This window comes from Zootoca vivipara, chromosome 13 (assembly GCF_965207765.1).
Source record: "Zootoca vivipara chromosome 13, rZooViv2.hap1.1, whole genome shotgun sequence".
Classification (NCBI taxonomy): domain Eukaryota; kingdom Metazoa; phylum Chordata; class Lepidosauria; order Squamata; family Lacertidae; genus Zootoca; species Zootoca vivipara.
Window position 1 is genome coordinate 25674192 of NC_142596.1, and position 13989 is coordinate 25688180.

The following is a 13989-nucleotide window of genomic DNA, read 5'->3' on the forward strand; positions in this document are numbered from 1 at the left end:
CAAGGGAGTCTAGAAACTGGGAAACTGGGACATGAATTGACTCTTGGCCCAGACTGTGTGCACAGTAAAGTAGTTGTGTGTCTGGATTCGATGGGGGGTCAGGCTTCTGGGCCATAGTTTTCTGGTTGTCAGCAATCTGCAGGTAGTAGCACCATTCCCGGGTCAAGTTCTAGAAACATTAGGCAAAGGTCAGAGGGCAAGTACATTCCCAAAGGTTCCAAGTGAAAGCAAGATGATCCAAAGCAAGTCTTGTCCAAAAACATACAAAGGCAGACTTTTCTTCTCCAGTATGATGAATTGATTAGAAGGCTCAGGCTTTGTAGGGCCTGATGGACAGGAATTGGTTCTTGGGGCCTAGATGGCACTTTTGCAGTACAGAGCTTAGCCTGCGAAACAAAACACTGGCAGTGTAGGAGGAAAGGCATTTGAGCCTGACTGATCAGACCAAGTTCAAGGACACCCAGCCATCACCTGTCATGGGTTGGCTGAGTCAGGATGATGAGGACAGCCCATGACACCACCTGACATGAGTGATTCTGATATAGTATGCAATTGGTGCTGAAACATACCATGAAAGGGTAATCACGTCTCTTGGTGGGCTTCATCTTCTAGCCTTTAGGTTCTAAACACATGCCAATCTCATGGTTGATCTTGTTGCTGCTTCTATGTAAATTGAGGCCTACGGGTTATATTCAATGTTAGTTCTACTCAGAGTACCTTAGTAATTTCAGTGGGACTACTCTGAGTAGGACTTAGAGGGTGACATCCATATGTTTGCAGGAACCAAGCCATGTGTGTATGGGTCTTCTGATAAGCTACGTATGCCCCAGTAGTCTCTGAAGAGCAACAGAACCTGTTCACCTCCAGCATCGTTCAATGATGGACCATATTCCAAGCATACATTTAATATCCATTTTACACAAGGAACCACACCATAGGCACTGGGCATTTCCTGAGGATTAACTGACCAGCTGGAAGAGTTATTATGGCCTAGATCAATGTGTTGTGTGTTCTCCTTTCCAGCAGTTAAAATCCGTTCTATTGATTTGTTAGAGCCCAAGGCTTGTGTTGTTCATACATCAGGTAGAGAGCTGACTGGTTAATTTTCTTAGGTTTTGAGAATTCCACTGTTGCAAAATTCATATTCAGATATAAAATGTGTCTTGTCTCAAATGCGTGTCCTTGAGAAATTCCTCAAATGTTGATGAGAAAAGATTCTAGAATTTAGCCTCCAGGCAGGAATAGCACACCTACTTTGCAGTGGTTGCCAAGGCAGGAAAGTGTGAAGGTAGGAGAACCTGCTTTGCTGCCAGTTTCTTCCTGCTGGACTGAGTGAGTATCCAGATTTCAAAAGAGAAGGAGATTATGGGCAGGTTACAAAACAATAGTGGCACTTAACTTGAAATACAGTGCAGAAAACATGTTGCTGCTTGATTGCTGTGGTCACATTGATAGCCTTTCGATTAAACTGCTGTAATGTACTGTTCGCAGAGCTACCCTTATGCCTGGTTCAGAAACTGCAGCTAGTACAAAATGCTGTTACTAGGTTGATTAGTGGGACACCCACCTGTACATATATTGCACTGATGTTGAAAGATCTGCACTGGCTGTCAGCTGCTGAGCCAAGTTCAAGGTTTTGTTGTTGACATTTAAAGGCCTAAACTAGGGATGCGGAACTTCGGACCTGAGGGCCAAATCGTGCCTTCCAGGCCTCAACATCTCACCTTTGAAATTCTCCCCAGGGCACATGCCTCACTGAAAGATGGGGAGGGGTGTGTGGAAGTGTCCATAGGAACCAGCCTAGTACATAAAGGTAAAATGCATATTCATTGCTCTTCCCACTTTTGCCTCTGACCCTGTCCTGGTATGCGGCCCTTGGGAGGTTCCCTAGAAGGGAATGTGGCCCTTAGGCTGCGAAAAGGTTATCCAGAAACAACTGGGGACCGGGATAACTAGCAGCCTCTCCCCCACCCCACAACCCTGATACAGACAAAACCCACCTTTTAGATCTTCCCAGGAGGCCCTGTTGGTTTTAGCATGGCCAGTGAATTATCACTTGGTGATAATATGGAAGTGTGCCTTCCTATTGACAGCACCCACCCTCTGGAGTGCGCCCCCTCAGAGAATTTGCGAGGAAGGGACAGCAATGGCCTCGAAGCACCTCTTTTAAAAAATGTACTTCACCAAACTTTCCTGGACTCTTGATTCTTAATTGTTTTTATTTTATTTTATTTGTTTGGTACAGTTCTTGGTTTTGTTTGCTTTCATTTCATTTTAAGGAAATTTTATTGAACATCATGATGTTTTAGAGCATATAATTTTCTTTCAATAAATAATAAATAACATGAAAAAGGCAATTTGTCCCTCATTTGTTTGGTGGTCATGGTAAGGAAGAGCTAGCCTGCAGAAAACCAGAGGTGGCTTTGAGAAAATGTATAGTAAAAAGTCTTGTTGAAAGAAAACACCTTATTGGTCTGCAGGGTCAATATGGGCAAAAATAAAGAGGAGCCTGAGAGCTGTTGATTGGCACACTGCAGTTCCCCTCCCTTCCGGGACTTTCCCTTTCATTCCAGTAGGGGGAGCCACGCCCTATGCATCTGTCCCTTCTGCACACAGGATGCTGACCCCTCCGTTGTAGTGAATGGGCGAGCCTTTGTGTATTGGAGCTCTGTGAGGTCCCTGGTGCGCATGTGAGGCTCTCTCCATCCAGCTTTGTGTGCTTACAGCTCTTTTATTTATGCCCTGTGTTTTAAGCTGATTTCCCAAACAAATTATCTATGATTATTTAGCTGAGAAAAAATGGCTATCCACAAAGTTAAATCTGCACTAAGTTAATAATACCTATTTGAATCTGTTATTCCATTGATTAAAAGCTAGGAGGGGAAATGCCTTTTAACTGGTTTACAAACGGTCCTAGAAATTACCCAAATAACCTATTGACTGGGATAATGTAATCAGCTCAAGAGGAGCTGGTGAATATGCAGCTCTCCCCACCCCCACCCCCCACCCATAGCACATCATCGTAATGATTTAAGGGACTCAAAAGTTTTGATGCACTGAACAAAACCGACTCTAAAGCAAAAGCAAGCAAATCAAAATCTTAAGTGAAAGCAGCCCAGAAAACAGAACGGAGGCCTTGTTACGACGGAGGCAAGTGCCCTTTAACTGCTGTTTTTGCTTGCTTGTCAAGATCTATATTCTCAAGTCCTGGTTTTATAAGCACTTTGTTTTTCACAAGTGCTATAAAGGCAGAAGCAGGGTCTACTGAGAGACAAATGGCGTAATGGAAGTTATTGTTGAAAACAGAACATTTTGTAAAACATATAAACCTTCATTATATACATATCTCCAGTGGGATGTAGCCTATGTCAAAGGAATGCCTCAAAATATCATAGGTGACTTTAATTATGTAATTGGAGGGGGGATGTAATAGAAAGGCCCAGACACTTTGTGGTTTAGCAACACACAGCAATTCCTGCTGGAGCTTTCCCTGTAGTTTCCAATCTAACCCACAGAGAACTCTATTGGGTGATGAGTTTTCAAGCCAATTAAGGGCAGCAGGCACAATCCTGCAGGAACCGCTCCTGTGCAGATGCCTTCCCTTCAGCAGAGTTTGCACTGGGGCACAGCAGTGGTTCAGCAATGTGCTCTGGAATGAAAAGGTTTTTCAAGAAAATATCGTTAAAATTCAGGTATTGAATTAACAAACTGAGTTAAGTGCCAGGATCCCGGGAGCACAGAGAAAGAGAAGGATGTGACAAGTGAGCACAGGATTTAGCTTCCCAAGAGTATCAGCTTTTGGTTTCGGGTTATTCTTGTTTTTAATGTAACACGTTTCCAGGACACATTTGGTTTGGAAGTGTGTGAACGATGCTTGCTAAAATAGCCCATGTCTAAGGAGCAGCTGGGTCAGATTTCCAACAGTTGTAGGCGGGGCCCCTGTGTTTGGCACTGCACCTCCCCAAGATGAGTAAAATTGCAACAAATTATGCAAAATATGTGAGTTTGCTCAAGCAGAAAAATCAGGTGTTCCTGGTTCAAAATCTGTATTTTCTGAATGCAGAATTTTAGCATGGTGCAAAGCAACAACAATACAAAACCCTCTGAAGGTCCCTCCAGATGTCCTTTCCGTTGTGCATTCATGATTATTTGTGCTTATGATGCTATCAGGACAGTTATAAGGAATCCTGATTTCAATGGTATTTGTGCTTGCAAAAGTTATGGGGTCATCGTAATGCTTCTTTTCCAACCAGTTCATTTCCTGTAACTTCCTGCTGAAACACCACCAAAGTTCTGGTTGTGTTTTATTGTTGTTTATTGTCCTACTGCTATTGTGCTATATATAGCCCCTCCAAACAACAATAATGTGATAGCATTTGGGAAGCATTACAGAGCAACTAATAAAGCAGAATAAGTTCACCACTGATGCAATACTATGGTGTCAAGAACATGGGAAAGAATACACCTGTAATAAAACATCAGTCTGGAGAGACACTGGAATTCTAGGCAGAACATGTGCAACCAACCTAGCAAAAAGCATTCTGGATTTCAGCAAGGCAGCCAGAATTTCTGGAATGCATCGTGGGGTTGTTGGAGCCACTGTAGTCACCCTCAGTTCTGCTCCTTGCTAGTTTTGGAGTAGCATTAACTCGTTCCAGATTCCACCTGGACAGTGTTTAGTCTTCAAATGAGGAAATCTGAATTGCAACCTTTCAAAAACAACTGCCAAGACGTCTAGCTTCACTGTCCTGTAGAATGGCTGCATTGATCTCCCGTGTTGGAAAGTTATGAATTGCAGAGCCTGGAGATAGAACTCTATAAACACCTCGTTGAACATGAGAGGAAAAGAGCGAGCCCATATGGCTGCTGTGAAATGAAACCAAGTCATTTTTCCTCCGCCATCCCTCCCCCTCGATCTCAGAATTCTTTGAACATTGCCCTAGAAAATTGGAAAAGGGAGAAGTAGCTGGTGTAATTTATTTGAACTTTCAAGCTGCCTTTAACTAAGTCCCTCGCAAGGAAACGAAAGGAGTCACCGGGTGAAGGATGGAGCACTTCAGAGACAGGGAAATGGCTGAGAGACAGCAAAGAGGGAGGCTGCACAGTCAATTTTCGACATAACAGGATCCAAAGCACCTTCTTCTCAAAGGCTACGTTCTGGGACTGACACTATTAATAAGCGTCTCAGTGGGAAAGGAGGCAAATGGTCACTTGGCTGCAGTCCTCTGCCCTGATAAAAAAATAAATTTGAAAATCACACTTGCCTGGCCCTTCTTCACGTGTGGAAGTCAACCTGTGTTGACTCCATGGGCTTCTGCATGTTGGGCTGGCCTTGTGAATGGTTCCAGTGCGTGGCCAGATAAGCTGACCTGTTAATGTTTTCCCAGAAGCAATGAGTCAGGTTTGGGTTTTTTTGTTTTTTTAAGGGAGTTGGCCTTTTCACCCAAATCTATTTGTTGTTGTTTTTCCCTATATCTGCTTTTTTTACCCTGCCTTTTCAGGATACATATACTCTCACAAGGCAGCTTGCATGTGCAGTAACGAAACAAGAAAGCTTAGAAATTGCAAGAGAATAATGAGGAATCACGATGGAGCAGTAGAAGCCTGTCAAGAAGAGAACCGTATGCACGGTCAAATATTTGCTTTATAATTTCGCAGTCACACTTCCAGTGTGGTGTAGTGGTTAAGAGAGGTAGACTCGTAATCTGGGGAGCCGGGTTCGCGTCTCCGCTCCTCCACATGCAGCTGCTGGGTGACCTTGGGCTAGTCACACTTCTCTGAAGTCTCTCAGCCCCACCCACCTCACAGGGTGTCTGTTGTGGGGGAGGAAGGGAAAGGGGAATGTTAGCCGCTTTGAGACTCCATAGGGTAGTGATAAAGCGGGATATCAAATCCAAACTCCTCTTCTTCTTCTTCTTCTTCTTCTTCTTCTTCTTCTTCTTCTTCTTCTTCTTCTTCTTCTTCTTCTTCTTCTTCTTCTTCTTCTTGCCACTGAAGAGACAATCTGCTTTTCAGCCTGCATCCCAGTTTGCCTCTTCGGCACTGGAAATACTGCAATGAAATTCAGAAGCAAATCTCCACTTGCATACTTTTGGATACATCCATACCTTTTGGATGCCGGCCACAGGCTCTTTAATGAACCATGCGTCTTCATCTGCGTTGTTTCAAAGCAATTTTTTCAACCTCCTCTGTACTGTCGTTTTTTGGCTGCTACCGTACATGCTTTTTAAATCGGAGGGATTCTACCTATTACCACTAGATGGCAATCAAATAAGATAACAGTCTTCAATCCTGGCTAAAATATTCAGTCCCTTTGTGAATTTTAACCATAATAAAGAGAGCTCTCTTCTGAGAAACCCGACTTGCATTAATATTTTACTAATTGGCATTTTTACAGTGTCATCCAGCCACTTCTTTAAAATAAAAAAATAAAAAAGGCAGGTGTACTCTGTATAATAATGTAGAAGTCAATATCGGAGGCAGAAAGAAACAATTAAAGCAAGGGAAGAAAAGCGATAATTTAGTAAGTGTTTAAGAATTTATGCTTCCTTGTCCTTCTCGCATTTTAAAGCTGAAACATTTTTATGGCAGCTGTAAAGAATAACACCATAACTGTGACTTTATTCACTCACCATGCTTTCATTTTGCGGTCTCCACACTCCACACCCAATGGCTTGGGTTCTGGTTTTGCTGACGACCTGAGATCTTGCCCACCACCATGTCCTGTATTAAATAACCCCATGTGGGAATTTCAAAGTAGCCAGTCACACCCTCATTGATTACATACCCAAATCCCACAAGTAAGGCTGGAGAAGTAGGAGGAAGGAGGGCTGGAGGAGCATGGCTGGGAAGAGCAGTAGCTCAAGGCAGAACATCTGCCTTGCATGCAGATGCTCCCAAGTTCAATCCCCAGCAGCATCTCCCTGCAAGCCCAGGAGATGCTCCTGCCTGAAACCCTGGAGAGCTGCAAACCATACTGAGCTTGGTGGACCATTGGTCTCACTCTGTTTAAGGCAGCTTCCTATGGTTCTTGCCTTATAAACAGCCATGGCTGACTAGCAGAAGCATCCCAAGCAACTGCAACAAAATCAATCAGGCTCTAGTGGTGCAGGGCACATACCGCCTAGGTCCCTTGCAGTAGTGCAGAGGTCCTGCCCACCTCTCAGGACAAGCAGGGCAGCCCCTTTTTGTGGCAAAATATCTCAACAGGCTCTGGCCTCTATGGGAGTTGGAAACATCTGGAGGTGGCTAGCAAATGTTTGCTTCACACCATTATCATTTATTGATTTAGCAGCTCCTTTGGGACTGTTCGCTACATAAGAGGAGAAACACATTGCTTGCCAAAGCAGAGAGTTTGTCAAAGGTTGCACAGTGAGCAGGGAAAGGCAAGCTGGTGGTCATGGGCGATAAGAGAACAGCCTAATAAGTGGTTGCCTTGGGAAGGCATTGCAATTTTATAGAAGTAGCTAGCTCCTAGAAGAAGGACTAGAAGCAGAATGGATGGTGTGAGGAAGGGAAGAAGGTGGTGCCGAGGATATAATTGCGGCCCAAAGAGTCTTGAACATGAACATATTGGAGCCTGGAGTTCATAGCGGGTGTGATGGATGCCAGCACAGAGACTTAAGGGGAAGAGTGATGGGATTATAGCAATGGGAGAGAAATATTATTTTAGCAGAAGCACTCCGCTCAAGGCATTCCAAGATCAATATCTAGCTCCCCTCTTTGCTGGATTTCTACCCCTGGCCCCAGGAAATGAAACTGTCTCCATTAACCAAGAGGCTAATAGGATTCCATTCACATCTGTTTGCCTACCTTTCCAGATCTCATAACATAAGCACATCACTACCTGTATGTTGAACTAATGAAAACAATTCGGTTTTGTGAGCACTAGGCAGCAAGGCACTACTGTGGCGGTTAGCAGTTTGGGATAATTGTGCAAGCCTGAAGCTCATTAATACAGGTTTGGTCGGGAGGGTCTACCCACCCACCAGCAAAGAGAAGTCATGGGCTTGCTGACTTAACATAATGGGGCCCCATCTGCTATGCTGGACCTCTACTTTGAGATGAGATGTCAACCACTAGCAGCTGAGACTGGTGCTCTGCTACCTTTGCTGCTTCTCACTATGCAGGTGGGGGGCTGTTCCATTTATATCCATGATCTCTGTAGAAGCGCATGGCGGCGGCAGGGCTGACCTTCATTAAAAACTTAAAATCTGCAATATGTGCAAACTAAATGGATTTGGCCCTATTTCTGCTCAGTTGGCATAGTTTATTGTGCTTCTGCTAGAGATGTAAGAATTGCATTTCCTGGATTGGATCAGAGGCCAGTGGGATTAACCAGAAAGTGAGGTGTGATTCAGGCAAAGGTATGCATAACTGCTGTAATCCCCTGCAATGATCAGAAACTGTCTCTGAACATGGATGTTCTGTTCTTGGCTAGCATGGTGCAATGGTTAGTGCTGGAGTCCTAGGTTCAGATCCCCAAGCAGCAAGGATGCTTCCTGTGTGACCTTGGGCCTGCCCCCAATTCTCAACCTAGCCTACCATGGCAGGTTGTTGTGATGATAAAAGCAGGAAATCCTTGGAGGAAAGGCAGGATATAAATGTAAGGTAATTAATAAACCTGCATTTCCCAGAATTGAGCTAGTGCTTTTATTTTAGCTGAAGAGTTTTTCAAAGTGAAAACCTAGTCAAACAGAAAACAACGAATCAGGACAATAGTCCCAACCCAGAGAGAGAAGCAGAGTCACAATACAAATAGTGCCTTCAGAATGAACAGTCCAGACAAAACTATGCATTAAATAAGATTATCTTTCCAAAATTATAAACGAGCCAAGGGTGGTCATGGGAAGGATATATTCTTGTTAACATAGGAAATAAACAGAAGCCACACACTGAGAAAGAGGTCGCTAGATAATCTAGCTCAGTGGGTTAATTTCTCTAGAAGGGCAAAATGCCAAATCTTGCAGAATCAGTTTTGTAGACAGGCCTGGGGAGTGCCAGTGCTGTGCAATTTCCCTGTTGCAACTAATAAGAAGGCAATACGATCCTAGACCCTGCTCTTCCCTATACATCATTAAGAGGAACAGGTTTGGGGGAACAAACCATCTTGGAAATCTCCCCCAAATGGGCTTTAGTACCGCCATCATATCAGTCTGGTGGCAAACAATTCCTTAAAGCTGGAATGATTGCGGGGAAAGAAGCAAGGAATGTGGATGGGAGCCCTGCTCAGCTTCCCACTGGCTTCTGAGATTGTCCACACATTTGAACAAAGTGGGCTGTGAACTAGGCATCACATTTGCAATGCCATGGTTGTGCAGGACGTAGGGAGTGTAGGTATGAGCAGTTCCCCCATGGCACTAAGTGGAAATTAGAGATGCTTCATCATGAATCATTCTGCTCGTGGGGGAGAGTAGGACACCCCACATTTCTGGCTTCCTAAGTGCAAGGGACAAAATGAAACAAAAATGCTCCCTTTCTTCACCGTTTACATTTGTGAGTTCTGGAATCCAAACTGGGCTATGGGAAGCCACAGTCCACAGGCAATGTTTCAGGCTTGATCACTTCTAGTGGGTCTAGAAAACAGTGGCAAGCTTTGAAGAAAGGTAGCAGATTCACAAGGTGGGCACTTATCCCCACACATACTGTTTAAAAAAGAGGCACTGATTTATGGCGTAACTTAAAGGGTGGTTCCAATCAAACAAATAAACAGACCCAGGTAGCTCATCTAAGCTTCTGCAGCATGCTAAGCCAGGACTAGAGAAGGGCCTTCATTTCTCCACAGAGCAAATTTGAAGGTGTGGGCAAGGGTGGAAGTAAAGAATTATAACTGGCAAATCTTCCTACTGAAATGTACCAAAGAATACTGGCCATCAGCATCCAATTTGCATTTTCCTCCATGCAGTGGGAAATATTTAAGTTGACAAATAGGATATTTAACCGCGCAACAGATACTTGGCAGTTCGTTATTAACAACTGTTACTGATGTGATTTATTTGCTGTTATAAAAAGGGCATTATTTTGTGAATATGATTCAGAAATTAGCTCCAGTTTAGCAAGAGGCCTTGACTGCCTGACCTCTTAATAGCCTTATAATGATGCCATTTACCATTCAGTGGCTTATTCAAGTCATTGTGTGCGAGATTTGTTCCGAAGGACTGATGTTCATAGATCAGACTGGTGTGTAGATGGCTCACGGGGAACGGGGGAGAACTCTGGGGCCACATATGTTGCCAGGGCCACCTGCACTAATAGGAATTAGGAAAATGCAGGTGTGGGGGCTGCCCTTTCTTCAGTTCCCTTTGCAGGCCACCCCTAGTATTTTTCCTCTACCCACCCCACCCCACCCCCATCCGGGTACCCATGCTTTGCCCATATAAGTGTCATTAGGACTGTGGTGGTTTTTTGGGAGGGGGGGGAGAATAGAAATTCCAGAAGATTACTTTTGACAGAAGCAGAACTTTCCAGCCAGTTGGGCAGTTAAGTCAAAGTACCTGTCACTCCTTTGCCCTTACTGCCTCACACTACTGCTCCCCCTTTTTCCTTGCCCAATATTCTCGCCTTGCCCAAGACACAGATAGATCTTTCCTTAAAGAAGCTAGACTGCTTGCTAACATTCTGTCGCTGACACTTTCACTCTGAACAGTTGAAATACTGATGGATGTTCCATGATAGGCAAACCACAGCCAGTGTTTAGCCTACTTTGGATCATGGGCCCAGTTGGAAGATGCATCTTGGGTTTCTCTTCTAGATTGGGTGTCTCATGTGACATCTTTGCCCATGTGGCTGCTCTGTGGCCCCTCCCACATTGATGTCTGGCATGCTCTGCGTTTGGCCCTCTGCTCTTCTTTCTGTATACATTACCCCCCTGGGTAGCCTCATCACTTCTATTGGTTTTCAATGCCACCTATAAGCTCCTAGCGCTACCTCTCCATCCATATCATTTGCCATCCATCCAATCCTCCATCTCCAGTTACCTTTCTGATACGTCTGCTTGGGTGCGTCAGCATTGTCTCAAGCTCCATGTGTCCATACAAAATTTATCCCATTTTCTCCCATTTCTCCTTGTTCCCACTCCTTATCCATTAGCATCACCATCCACCCTGTTGATCAGGATAAAGCCTTGGCTTTCTATTATCTTTCCTTGGACCCACAAATGCAATCTGTTGCCAAATCATGCCACTTCTCTCTTTACAATATGACAAATTACAGCCCTTTGCTGTCCGTACCCTCAGCAAAATATCTCCGTGCCCTCTGTAGCTCTCATCTTCATGGCTGCAAACTTTATTCTCTCTAGGGCAGGCATGTCAAACTTGCGGCCCTCCAGATGTTTTGGCCTACAACTCCCATGATCCCTAGCTAGCAGGACCAGTGGTTGGGGAGGATGAGAATTGTAGTCCAAAACATCTGGAGGGCCGCAAGTTTGACATGCCTGCCCTAGGGTCTCCTATTGCCTCGCCTACTGTGGTCTCACTCACCTGTACCCAGCACTCTGCTGCCAGCTGTATTTGCCTTGTTTGTTGCTCTGAATATGTCACATGGGAAAGGACTTTAGCTCAGTGGGCAGAGCATGATAATGTTCTCTGTCTGAGGCCCTGGAGAGCCATTGTCAGTAGGTAGACCATAATGAGCAAGATGGACCAGTGGTCTGACTCAGTCCAAAGCAACTTCCTATGATCCTATGGCTCTTCTCCTTAAACTCCTTCATTACTTCCTGCCCAGACCCAGATCCTGCATAAGCTTCATGGCTTACCTTCAAAACCCTCCATCAGCTTCTTCCTGCACCCCACCTACCAAAATCTCTGTTCTTTTATCTAGTCACATCCCTTCTTCCCGTGACCTTTACTTAACCAGCTGCCCCACCCAAAGCTACCCAAATGTCCCCATTCTGCTCTCTGAAATGACTCCATCCCTTCCTCCTTGCTGCTACTGATGTCTGGAATTGCCCTCCCCCCCCTCTCTCCCTCCCTCTCCTCAATGCTTACCTTTCCTAGAAATCTTTGGAGCACCCTCCTAGTAACAATATCATCATGTAACTAAGCCCAAAGTACAGACACTTGAAATCAACACATATTCTTCCCTGCCTCCATTACCTCCCATTTGTTTTTCTTCTGTGTCTGTTTTATATTGTAAGCCCCCTGAGATAGGGATCTGTCAAACCTGATTCTTTACAAAGTGCCGTGTACATAGATGGTGCTATATATAAATAAGTAAATAAAAAATACTTTGGTTTCCCCCAAGAATAATTTGTCTCAGTTGTGTAGTCTTATCTGCCTTGCCCAGTTTCTTAAATTCTGCCCTTGCTCCCTAATGTATAACTGAAATCAGATAATAACTTTCTTTAATTTTTTCTCAGTTGCATAGTTCTGTCCGATTGTAGAACTGAGATATGGCTTGCATCCCAAAGCTGTCTCCGGGGCAAGTTAGCTTCAGAGCTCCTAAAATGCAACTGTAAATATATATTTTTATAGTCTACCTAGCAGGATTGTAGATGCTTTGCTGTTGCTGACTGATGCATTAGCACATCACAGTTAATGCTGGAAGACTCTTGCTGGTGGAATTGATCACATATGTGCTCACAAGCAAGTGCTTGGCTTTGCATGCATAAACAGCAGTGACACTCTTCTTTCTCCATCTTTGAGTACATTTCTCCTGGGCTGTGGTCCATAGGCACATGAGGCCACCTTGCTGAAGCTAAGCAGGTCTGGATCTGGTCAGTGCCTGGATGGGAAACTGCTTAGAACCACGTGTGCTGGACAGAGGGACACCTCCACTTAATTTAGACCCACTCCAGCATGGCAAATCAGGGGGATTGGATTGCTCTGTTAGTTAGGGCAACCATCCCTGACCTTCTGGCCTCCAGATCTTTTGGACTCCAACTTCCATCAGCCCCAGCCAGTATGGCAAATGGACAAATGCAATGAGAGGGGCAGTCTAAAACATCTGGAGGGCACCAGCTTGGGGGTGGTTGGGTTATGGGCTGATGGGAGGGAACTAATATGAGACATGTTTACAAACTGTTAATCCCCCCCCCCGAACAATTAGTCCATCTTATAGAGTTACCTGCAGCTACTGCTCTACCATAAATATTATTTTAACTTTGAAGTAGTGATGTCTGTTTCTCAGCCTAGAAGAGGAGGTGGATTGTGCTGTTAACTGTCAGAAAGCAAATGTCTATTCCTTTACATGAGTGCTGCCACAAAGTTTTTCCTTACTTTTCCTGCTGTCATTAGGTATGGGCAATAGACCTGGATCTGCACTACAGCGACCATCTGGCTTTGACACAGGTCTTGCTGTATGTTACAAACGGAACACTGGATTGTGAGTTAAGCCGCTTTGAATGCCAGGTCATTCCAAGTAAACCAAAAAGCCGCCGCCCCCCTAAGGAACCACCCAAGGTAAGTGATGAATAACCCAAGTAACCTCCTACTAGCCACTGTGTTGGCAAATAATTGCTTGGGAGCCAGAACAGGATTGGCTACCCTTCTGATCCATTGCACTGGTGTTCTGAGCCACCCTGTGACATTCAGTAAGGCAGATCAATGCTACTATGTTTGTTTGTTTGTCTCACGGTTCCAGCCTGTGGAATCATAGAATCTTGGAAGGGACCCCAAGCGTCATCTAGTCCATCCCCCCCATAATGCAGGAATCATTTCAGATCTTAATTCTGTCTTCTATGGTGTTAGCTACCCTGCCCAGTTTTTCCCATCATATCTTATTAAAATATTGAAGGACACTGGGCATAGGATAGAACGCTTTGGCTCTCCACTGAAGACCTCTCTCCAGGTAGACACAGACCCATTAATGACCACTCACCGGGTACAGTTGCTCAAGCAGTTGTAGATCCACCTAACAGTATTGTTGTTATTGTTTAGTCGTTTAGTCGTGTCCGACTCTTCGTGACCCCATGGACCATAGCACGCCAGGCACTCCTGTCTTGCACTGCCTCCCACAGTTTGGTCAAACTCATGTTGGTAGCTTCGAGAACAC

At 44.6% G+C, this 13989-nt stretch overlaps 1 protein-coding gene across 2 annotated transcripts in view; it reads left to right on the top strand.

Moving 5' to 3' along the window:
• Positions 1 to 13989, top strand: part of IQCH (IQ motif containing H) — an 86505-nt gene that overhangs the window by 64717 nt on the left and 7799 nt on the right. For both annotated transcript variants that reach the window (XM_088657035.1, XM_088657036.1), the window contains exon 17: positions 13233 to 13397. In XM_088657035.1, coding sequence (XP_088513161.1) covers positions 13233 to 13397 — 165 coding nt within the window. The remainder of the gene's footprint in view (positions 1 to 13232; positions 13398 to 13989) is intronic.